The sequence below is a fragment of the Psammomys obesus genome, unplaced genomic scaffold (genome assembly GCF_907164565.1).
Source record: "Psammomys obesus unplaced genomic scaffold, mPsaObe1.curated_primary_1811, whole genome shotgun sequence".
NCBI lineage: Eukaryota > Metazoa > Chordata > Mammalia > Rodentia > Muridae > Psammomys > Psammomys obesus.
In genome coordinates this window covers 3,869,031-3,880,467 of record NW_026596091.1, presented here as the reverse complement: position 1 = coordinate 3,880,467, position 11,437 = coordinate 3,869,031, and the positions used below count along the sequence as shown (strand labels likewise).

The 11,437-nt window shown below is 45.7% G+C and overlaps 1 protein-coding gene across 5 annotated transcripts in view; it reads left to right on the top strand.

Moving 5' to 3' along the window:
• The window catches only part of Stab2 (stabilin 2), a 168,495-nt gene that overhangs the window by 117,003 nt on the left and 40,055 nt on the right, over window positions 1–11,437 (top strand). For all 5 annotated transcript variants that reach the window (XM_055627757.1, XM_055627756.1, XM_055627755.1 and 2 more), the window contains 5 exons: window positions 3,341–3,386; window positions 4,183–4,259; window positions 5,695–5,820; window positions 9,159–9,232; window positions 10,799–10,870. In XM_055627757.1, the coding sequence (XP_055483732.1) occupies window positions 3,341–3,386; window positions 4,183–4,259; window positions 5,695–5,820; window positions 9,159–9,232; window positions 10,799–10,870 (395 nt within the window). The remainder of the gene's footprint in view (window positions 1–3,340; window positions 3,387–4,182; window positions 4,260–5,694; window positions 5,821–9,158; window positions 9,233–10,798; window positions 10,871–11,437) is intronic.

The following is an 11,437-nucleotide window of genomic DNA, read 5'->3' as shown; positions in this document are numbered from 1 at the left end:
CTTCTTCTTCTTCTTCTTCTTCTTCTTCTTCTTCTTCTTCTTCTTCTCCTATTCTCGACAGTGCTGGGGGTATTCTATCTCTGACTCATTCTCTCCAATCTTTCTCTGATTCATCACTTTGTCTGCCCCTCACTTAGACATCACTTTCAAACATGACTGCTTCCTTCTATAAACTAATCTTACCTTCACTGTTTGGGATCAAAGATGTGTACTAAGGACATGTCTATATTCCAGCCAGATCATGTAGACCTGGAAGGTCTTTAGATGTCATAGCCCTTACCAGAGCAGCCATGTTGCTGGATCAAAATTCCTCTACACTTTCTAAAATAGAAATGATGCCATTAGTACTTCTCCTGGTGAAAAACATAACTCTTTGCTGCAAAAAGTTTATAAGATAAGGAAAACCACAAGAAAGAAATCAAGTTACTCATGTGCCCAGTGCTGGAAAACCATACTAGTGATATTCTGTGTGACTTAGTATAGAGCAGTGGGGGGTGGGGGGAATCAGGCTACTTCTTTATAACCTCCTTTTTCACTCCCCAGTAAACAGTGGGCATTTTTCCTCCATGTGGATGCATCTAAGTCAACATCATTAATAACTTTATCATATACGAAACCATTTTGAGCGTGTTTGCTGCAGTGCTGGTGACTGAACGGCTGCTTCGTGCATGGCAGAAAGGCCAGCCATCTCACAGAGTTTCACCCTCTCCCTAACTACACTTTCTAAAACCAATTTTATGCTACCATAAACAAGGTCACGATGAGAGCTTTTCCTGTGTGTCTTTCTATATTTTTCTTGTGTTCATGTGTCCAGCTCCATTTGGGAGCTGGTGTTCTCAAGAAGGGTTTTGCTGCCTGTTGCAAATGGTCCAGTAGCAGTGTATTACTCTCCCAGCCTTCGGGTGTGATGGAAAGGCTCATTTGCTCCAGTCTCACGTATATTGATGTTTCCAGTTGAGAAATGGATAGCTTCAAAGACACCAGAAATCTGCATACAGTTAGAGATCCAGGGTGTCCCGCCTGCGGAACTAGTTATTGGGTGGGACTCGAGAGGGACCCTTACCTGAAAGGCAAAACGGGCGAGAAAGAAGAATGGGACCAAGCTAAATCTTGTCAAGGTCCGTTTATTGAAAACCAAGGTACAGAATATAAACAAGGAAAAAAGGGGGGAAGGGGAGGGGGAAGGTGAGCTGGAATTTGCATTGACTCCAGCTCAAAGGGGGGCTGTTAGTGGAGCTGTCTGAGGGCTACTATCTTGCAAATTCCCTCAGTAAGCCTTTTCTGCACTAATCTATTCCTGTGGTCTTGAGTCAATGTTTTTCTAAGGGAGGAATCCTTTGACTCCCAGCCCAGGGTCGGTCCCAGGGTCAGTCGGAGGGACTCTCTGTCTCTGACTCAGGGTCAGTCTGAGAGATTTCTCTGGCTCATGGCTCAGGGTCAGTCTGAGATATTTCTCTGGCTCATAGCTCAGGGTCAGTCTTTGGCACCAGGGTGTGATGCAGGGTGTGAGAACAGAGGCAAAGAAGCAAGCTGAATGAAGCCAAAGGGGCAGGCAAGAGCCAGATCACTAAAATATAGACACATTGGCTTCCCAAATCAAGCTAGCAGGGAGCCATTGAAGAGTTTTAAATATGGTGGCAATGATATCTTATTTGTATTTAAGGGAAATCAATAGGCACCAGATTGAAGAGCAGGACCCTGAAGCCAGCACCAGAGACCTTATTGTCCCTTCTGAGGCAGCAACTGGAAAGAAGGTCACAGGTGCCCACCAACCCAGTGGGGCTCCAATGATATGGTTTGTCTGAGGGGCTGTCATCACCAAAACTCCAGGAGAAAGCTGAATCCAGAAGGAGGCCGAGCTATTAAAAACACCAAAATAGGGCACCAGAAGGATTTCAGACCTAGGAAACATCCCAGAGCAGGTATCAGGTGTTGGGGTACAGAATCAGGGTTCAGACAGTATGGAAGAGGACCACAGAGAATAGTGGTGGTCCTGCAAGCAGGGAGATATCCCCAGTAAATTCCTAGAATAAATGTAGCACCTCACCGTTCATTGCCCCTTTATGCTTCTAAGGGCACACTGTGTAAGAAACGAACCGCATTTAAAGGGACAGGGAGCCACCTGGAAGCTGTGGCAACTTTCCAGGAGACCATTAGTGTAATTCCTAAATGAGGCAGCAGCAGAACATTGGATATTGGAGGCCCCTGGGGATCAAATGAAGCAGAGACTAGGAGATGCAGGAGATGTTGAGGGGGCTGCCCAGACCATGACTCAGGCAGCAGCATGGATGGTGTCAGTCATGGAAGAGGACACCTAGACCACGAAGCCTAGAAACTACCCTTTGCTCTTTAATGTCCTCTTTTACTAACATCTCTGAATACTCTTCTTATCCATATCTCTGGAAGCTGTCTCTTCCACCTGTACCCTGCTGCTGTTATAAAGAGAGAAAATCCCAATGGTTCGAGTTTACCAATAAAGACTCAGGAGCCAGATGCTGAGGTAAAAACCTGCTAGCTCAGAAAGACAGAGAAAGCACCCAGCTGACCTTCCTCCTTAGCCAACATCCCAGAAGAAAAAAGCACCTTCTCCTTCTCCACAGTGTCTTAAATACCTTTCAACTCAATGTCCCTCCTTTCTACTTCCTATGCATCCCTCTATCTGTGCTCCAGACTTCCTCTCACTCTCTATGGTTTTTTCAATGTTCACTTCCTGTCAATCTGGTTGCTTGCTCTGCCTCTTGACCTGGGGTTAACTTTATTTAATCCTGTGTACAGAAAGCTCTAGGATTAAAGGTGTGTGCTAGGGCTGAGCCACACCACAAGTTCTTGATTACAGGATAAAAAACTGAGCCATACCACAGTTAGATACAGGTTTTTTACAGTTCACAGTCTCAGAGATCAAATATCCTACAACACCCTGCCACCAGAAACTTTGTGATCCAGTTCTTTACCTTCCATCTGAGGTCCCATCCTTTTCCTTTCCGTGTGCCACCCAACTTCAAGAAAGACCTTTCTAAAACACAAATGAAAGTGATAACATTTTTCACCCATTCCATCCCCAGGACTTGACAACTTGCTATGGCTTTTCATCACCTAAAAACAAGGTTCGGAGTCTGTCATCCAAAGTGTGTGTTCTTCACAAGGCGCTTCCTCTCTAAGAGACGCCTCCTTAATGCATTTGGCCTTCACATTTGTCTCTGAGCTCCCTGGTAGCCAACAAGGAAATTGTTTACACAGTAACAAACATTTACATAGTTATGAATAGGAACTCAAGTCTTTTTTCCGACCGCTAGGGACTAAAGCAAGAATTCACAGCAACTGGTCTGGTCTTCTTTTTCAGAGATCACGGAAGACAGCTGCAATGGGACCTGCCACACCAGTGCCAAGTAGGTGTCCTCTGACCTCTAGGGACAATACAAACTCAGTAGTTCTCACCTCAAGCCCTACCCTGGGGAAAGTGTTTTTACATCCTTTAAGAGAATACATCTAAAGAAGAAACAGAGTATCTCTGAAGAAATCACCATCCGTTGGCCAGATGCAGCATGGTCAACAAGCAGCCAGTGACTTGCCTAGCACTCTGACAAGAATGCCAAGTGTCACCCCAGCCCATAACCACAAGGGCTCTTTCATGGAGGGGGCATCAGTTTCACTAAACCTTGCCCGCATCCGCAGCCCAACCTAATGCATCTTCCGATTCCTAGCTGCTATAGAGCACTTCCTTCTATAAATTAATGAAAAGCTTAGTAGCTGGAGTTAGACCTGAACCCACCTTCATCCTCCGTCACTCTCACTCATCATGTGACCTGGAGTCAGGTCTTTACTCCCTCCTAGCCTCAGTTTCTTCACTTAGAAATGGCAATAAGAATTACACTGACTCTCAGAGGCTGTTGCCTTACCTGTGGATGACATGAATAAGCCGAAAAGCTCAGGGAAGCCTATGGGTAGTGCTGTGAAGATGAGTGACTGCCCTTCCTGTGTATGCTGTGTGGTTTAGCTGGACTGGCTGTCATTGTCACTGGCTGTGATGGGATCATGCCAGGAACCAACAGTCCCCTCAACCCATAGACAGAGCCTCTGGGAGTTGCGCCAAGGTGGGGGCTGGATGCTGGGCTGAAAGGGGGATAAATCATATGTGGAACATTGTGTTTCTCTGAAAACGCCATTTGCCCTTTCCTACTGCAGCTGCCTTCTCGATCCAGATGGCAAAGCCTCGTGCAAATGTGCGGCAGGATTCCAAGGGAATGGAACCGTCTGCACAGGCAGGTGGTGAGGGGATCTGCTAAGGGCTTGCGTGGGCTGAGAGGTCTGACTGGGCCTCAGGAGCTGGTGCCAGCCGCTGCTGGTGACTTATGTGACCCCGAGCAGCTGTCGGTGCCTAGGGACAGGAAGCCAGCTCTTCATGGATGGGGCATGTTGGTTTAGGATAGGCAGGCAATTGCATCTGTTTTTACACACAACCACACTGCAGCTGAGCAGTGGTACACAAACCTGAGAGTGATTAGCTCTGCCTCCTGGCTTTAAAAGCTGTGGATTTGATCGGCCAAGGCTGTGGCTAACTCATCGGGCCTCAAGAATGGGCCATTAAATGGTCTGGTTCTTCCTCTTGCCAGATTTTAGACCTTTTGCATGGGTATTTAGCTATCCTGAGCCCCTCAGCTCATTTGTAAAGTAAGCATAAAGCACCTTCCTTACAGAGTGCTAGTAGGATGAAACGGCCTCTCTGAGTAAAATGGCAGAATAGGGCAGAGGGCAGAGGATAGGTCCTTGCCTCAACATTAGATGCTGAGTTTGATCTGAAAGACAGTCTGTGTTACTTCAGGAACATTGCTTGACGGTGCCTCTCACCATTTGCTCCTCTGCAAGTTGGGCATGGTAAGAGGATCATTTACATTGGGCAGTCATATATGATCCAGATCATGCTTCTGAAACGCTAAGAAATATGAGCTGTTATTCTTAGGGTACATAACACATATTTAGAACTAGAAAAGAAGAAACTTAGCGAGCTTTCAGTTGCCTGGCACCAGGACAAATGCTGCTCTCAGCCTTAATCACAGAAACTTCTCTTTGCAATAAACAAAGGTGATGGCAGAGGGGAGGTACACAGTCTGATAGTAAAAACAGTGATTTTTTTTTCTTGCCCTCTGTCTTAGCCAGGTTACTATTGTTGTGATGAAACACCATGGCCAAAGCAACTTGGGGGCAAAAGGGTTTGTTTGGCATCTGCTTCCATCCCAAACAGTTCATCGTTGAAAAAAAGTCAAGACAAGAATTCAAATGCAGGAACCTGGAGGCAGCAGCTGAAGCAGAGGCCATGGAGGGATAGCTCTTACTGGCTTGCTCATCATGGCTTGCTAAGACTGCTTTCCTGTAGAGCCCAGGACCCACAATGGGCCGGATCCTCCCCATCAATCTTTTACTAAGAATATGCTCTACAGGCTTGCCTACAGCCTAATCTTATGGAGATGTTTTCTCAGTCGAGGTTCCCGCCTCTCCGATGACTATAGCTTTTGCCAAGTTGACATAAAACCAGCCTGCGCACTGTCCATGTTGAGGAGTTGGTCACATTAATGCAGTGTATGCTGGAGCTGTGCTAAAGTCTTCTTTTTATCAATGGCTCGTTTTTGGTTTTGTTTTTGTTTTAATGTCTCCTCTTGTCTCTCCTCTTCTGCTTTGTGTCATCCCTTTCTTCCTTAGCCATCAATGCCTGTGAGATCAGCAACGGAGGATGCTCTGCCAAGGCTCACTGTAAAAGAACCACTCCAGGAAATCGGGTGTGTGTGTGCAAGGAGGGCTATACAGGCGACGGCATTGTGTGCCTCGGTAGGTGACCTCCCCTTGTCCATCTAGTGGAAATGGTGTCAGTGGGAGCCCTGTGAAACGTTCTGGTGAGCTCTCATTGTTAGGCCTGCTGCTGGGACCATAATAATACGTTATGCCTTGGCAGGAAAGCCTGAGGGTATGGGAATGAGTGATGTACCCACAGGGGTGTAAATTTGTGTGATGGAAAAAAAATCCCTTTGAATGGAAGAAGGAGAGACATTTTCCATTTAAAAATTCTGGAGGTGACTGAAGTTTTGGGCTTTAGTTGACTTACAATGTCTCCCATCTTTGCTGTAGAAAATTGAAAAAGACTCGGGGGAGGGAAGATGAGGAAACCGTACCCTGGCCTACCAGGAAGGCGGAAGAGGCATGAAGTCCTCTCCCTTCTGGGGCTCCTTGCATGCTAGGGTGAAGGTCAGCTTTCCCTTCTCTCATGGCAGGCGTGGGCTGTACTGGCCAGAACTTCTGATTCTATAGAGACAGGGAATCAAACTTTTTTACATTGCTCCATTTTATTATATACCAGTTTTCTTAAATATTTAATTCTTTAGGTACTTTTAACACAAATAGTGTTCTATGATACTCGGTGTTTATACTTACCGGTGTGACAGAATAATTCCTTGAGAGTACATGTAGCTCTGAAGCATTCTCTGCTGACAGCACACAGCTCTGCTCTACAGGCCCGCAGAGGAAGCTGGCTGAATCTTCACTCACAAAAGGATTGCAACTGTCGAGCTCATGAGAATCATGTGCCCGTGACCTGAATCTGCTCATTGACCGTCTACCACACACTTGTTCCCTTTGTATATTTTCACATTTTTCCTTAGTAATTTCAGACTAAGCTGTGTGAGTCAGGCTGTAACTGTCCCTAATAACTGAGTATGAATCTCCTAAGAATAAGGACAACTTGTTGTGTAACCATGCACAGTTCTTTACTTCAGTGAATTGATTCACCTTTCCTAATTATATTCACATTCCAATTCTAGCAATTGCCCCAGTATTTCTCTAGTACGGGGGTCTTTGGAGGACTGGACGTTGTGTTTAGTGTCTTAGCTCTTTGGTCTGTTTCTTTGATAGTGTGTCTCTTATTGGGGGGTTGAGAGGGTTTTTTTTGTTTTTTGTTTTTTGTTGTCTTTTTTATTTTATTTTTTTCTTTATTAATTACACTTTATTCACTTTGTATCCCGGCTGTGGTTCTCTCCCTCCTCCCGTCCCAACCCTCCCTTCCTCCATCCTCTGCATGCATGCCCCTCCCCAAGTCCACTGATAGGGGAGGACTTCTTTTCCTTCCTTCTGATCCTAGTCAATTAGGTCTCATCAGGAGTGGCTGCATTGTCCTCTTCTGTGGCCTGGTAATGCTGCTTCTCCCTCAGGGGAAGGTAATTAAAGAGCAGGCCAATCAGTTCATGTCAGAGACAGTCCCTGTTCCTATCACAATGGAACCCACTTGGATACTGAACTGCCATGGGCTACATCTGTGCAGAGGTCTTAGGTTATCTCCGTGCATAGTCCTTGGTTGGAGCATCAGTCTCAGGAAAGACCCCTGTGTTCAGATTTTTTGGTTCTGTTGCTCTCCTTGTGGAGTTCCTGTCCTCTCCAGATCTTACTGTTTCCCACTTATTTCATAAGATTTCCTGCACTCTGCCCAAAGGCTGCCCATAAGTCTCAGCATCTGCATTGATAGTCTGCAGGGCAGAGCTTTTCAGAGGTCCTCTGTGTCAGGCTCCTGACTTGTTCCCTCTTTTCTCCTCCTTCTGATGTCCAGCCTCTTTGCCTTTCTGGATAGGAATTGAGCATTTTAGCAAGAGTCCTCCCTCTTGATTAGTTTCTTTAGGTGTACAGATTTTAGTAGGTTTATCCTATATTATATGTCTATATGAGTGAGTATATACTGTGTGCATTTTTCTGCTTCTGGGATAGGTCGCTCAGGATGATCTTTTCCAGATCCCACCATTTACCTGCAAATTTCATGATTTCCTTGTTTTTTATTGCTGAGTAATATTCCATTGTGTAGATATACCACAATTTGTGCATCCATTCCTCCACTGAGGCGCATCTGGGCTGTTTCCAGATTCTGGCTGTTACAAATAAGGCTGCTACAAACATGGTTGAGCAAATGTCCCTATTGTGTACTTGAGAATCTTTTGGATATATGCCTAGGAGTGGTATAGCTGGATCTTGAGGAAGCGCTATTCCTAGTTGTCTGAGAAAGCGCCAGATTGCTTTCCAGAGTGGTTGTACAAGTTTACATTCCCACCAGCAGTGGAGGAGGGTTCCCCTTTCTCCACAACCTCTCCAGCATGTGTTGTCTCTTGAGTTTTTTATCTTAGCCATTCTAATGGGTGTAAGGTGAAATCTTAGGGTCGTTTTGATTTGCATTTCCCTGATGGCTAATGAGGTTGAGCATTTCTTTAAGTGTTTCTCTGCCATTCCATATTCCTCTGCAGAGAATTCTCTGTTTAGCTCTGTACCCCATTTTTTAATTGGATTACTTGATTTTTTGCTGTTTAACTTCTTTAGTTCTTTATATACACTGGATATTAGTCCTCTGTCAGATATAGGGTTGGTGAAGATCCTTTCCCAATCTGTAGGCTGTCGTTTTGTTCTGAGGACAGTGTCCTTTGCTTTACAGAAGCTTTTCAGTTTCATGAGGTCCCATTTATTGATTGTTGCGCTTAGAGCCTGTGCTGTTGGAGAGGTTTTTTTTAATTAATGGATTCCACTTGTATTTTCCAAACCGGAATGTGACAAAAATGATGTTGCATACTTAACAGAATGTCACAGGTCTCAGGGTTTCCACCCAGCCCTTATGTCTGATGTGACTTGTGACTACTAAGTCAGCATGCTGAATTATGCCCACATAGTCATTCCCCCTCTGCTGCTGTTAAACAATCAATGGAGAGATGCTTTAACATCCAGCAATTCGTTCCTCCTCAGAATGTCACAAACTGAGCATCAGTTTCTGAGTTCTCTCTAAACCAGCTTGTATTGTGACATTGCAAACGATCACATTCTCATTCCCAAGTCTCCTCATTTGTAGCACAAGTGGACTGGACTGGACGATAAGATTTTCATTCAAAACATTGACGTTCATTCCACAGAAGGGCAGATTTAAGCCCACAGATGGTGCCTCTGCTAGAATTAACCGAACAGTGGGGGGGGGGGGGGGAGGTTGAGAAAACGTTCTTTCCCACTGAGTTTCTTCTGCCTCTGAACTTCCAGAAAACTGAGTTCCATACAGCTGCTCTTGGTCAGTTATCCAGGGGGAACTCCCTCAAAATACCCTTCACACGAATAAAGCTTCACACTCATGACATATGCTGACTTTTGTTTTAAAGAAATAAACCCATGTTTGGAGAACCACGGCGGCTGTGACAGGAATGCGGAGTGCACGCAGACAGGGCCCAATCAGGTGAGTTGCCTCTGGCAGGTGTCCTGGGAGGAAACTCCTGTGTCTTCTTCAGACCCAGGCCTAAGGAAAAGAACTACAGAACCGATGTTGGTCCAGCTGCAGGCAGAAATTCTGTAGGACAGATAATGAAAGCACATCAGAAAATCTGGGGGAGAGAGATAAGTGAGGGAGGAGTAGCCTAGGAAAGGGGCTTTCTAAAATGGGGTGTACTTATCTGCAAACCACATGTGACTGTAGAGGCACCTAGGAGTTTCACCAAAAACATTCCCCTCTCAACTTTCTGATAGCCAGAATCCATCACATTTTTCCTTGGCTCGAGAGGGCACTGCGCCATGCCAGAGCTCACAGTTCATACTTCTGCATTAATATGGCCTCCACACAGAGTGGTGCAGCTACCCTGGGGCAAGTGAGTTTGGAGGAGTGGGAACAATAAGGGGACTCCAGCATGGGATGGTGAGCATGCAGCAAAAGGATAAAAACGGGGGAGCGAAGACCCACACACTGCCTCCCTCAGTCTCGGACACACAGAGAGTACACAAAATGGCCAGGCAGCAGTTCATACGTTGTGATACCTGGTAACAAGTCAGATATCCAAGAACTGACCCCCAGAGCTCACTGAGATACCTAGGAGACTGAAGGACAGCATCTCCCAATGGGCAGATCAAGCACGCACCTGAAGCACTCCAAATTTAAAAACCTTGGAAGAAATGTGTGTGCCTGTGTGAGTTTGTGTGTGTGCATGCACATGTGTGTTCATGTGTGTGTGTCCATACACATGTGTATATGCCTGTATTCAAGCATATACATGTGTGCATGTATGTGTGCATGTTTATGTGTGTGTGAGTGTGTACATTTAATCATCAGAAAATACAGGACTTTTATTCGCATATGTTAGTGTCTCAGTTTTTAAACACGTGTGATGAGGAGACTCCCATAAGGTTTCTGGCCTCTAGAACCTATACCAGTGTTCCTACAGACCTAGAAGACAGAGATGGGAACAGCTCTAAGAATACAGCTTCATCTGAGAGGAGATAGCTCGTAGGTCTCTTGGTAAAGGTTTGGACAAGGTTGGGACCGATGGTGAAAGAAGAAGAGAAATGGTGGAAACCTGCTCAGGTTGCCCTGAATAGCCCCACTGTGGATTCATATTCTAACAGAGCTGTCGGGCCCTGTACCCAACTCCCTGAAGCTCCCAGCTGCTTTCCTTGTCCATCAAAAGGGTATGACTACTTGTTCTTCTGTGCGTATCTCTGTGAACTCCAAAGCCTTCCTCTTCATCGTATGCTGGCAGTGGTGTCTGACTTCATTCTTGGTGGAGCTAAGACAATAACTTCCTTTTCCCCTCAACTGCCATCCATCTAAAGAGAACTTATCTTGGCAACAAGGATGGGATGTTCTTGATATCTAGTGCTCAAGTGTGCTAGACTAGGTATTACCAAACAACAACAAAAACACAGCCCTTTCTCATGCTGCCCTTCTATAATCAAGTTCATATCTGACATCCAGTATCCTGGCCAAGGCAGACCTCATCTGCTAAGTGATCCTTTTGCCTCTGCTCCTGAACAGGCTGTCTGTAACTGCTTGCCGAAGTACACTGGAGATGGGAAGGTCTGCACACTCATCAATGTCTGCTTAACCGTGAGTATGCTCTCAGGCACGTAGCCTCAGAGCCGTCTCCCACCTTCCAGGGAGAACAGACACCAGGTGCTCTTCTCCTGGAACCCAGAGCTGATTCTAGCTAATGAGGCTCCAGTTTTTCTCTTGTGTGCCATTGTCCTATTGGGGAGAACGGAGAGAAGAGACCGCTACCCCACTTCCTGCCCCTTGCCTACAAGATTCTGAAGGAACCCAAGTACACAGAGTTGATCCAGCATTCACCTGATGCAAGTGTCCCAAAGCCAGCTAGATTAGTTTGCCACAATATGGGGGTGCTAAAAGCATTCAGGAGTCAGCTAAAAAGCCTGAGTATCCTACTCAAGATCTAGTTTCCTGGGCTTGAGAGGTGGCTCAATGGTTAAGAGCACTGCCTGCTTTTCCTAGAGGTCCTGAGTTCAATTCTCAGCAACCACATAGTGGCTCACAACCACCTGTACTGGGATCTGATGCCCTCTTCTGGTGTGTGTGAAGACAAAGCACTCATATATATTAAATAAATAAATGTGTGTGTGTGTGTGTGTGTGTGTGTGTGTGTGTGTGTGTGTGTGT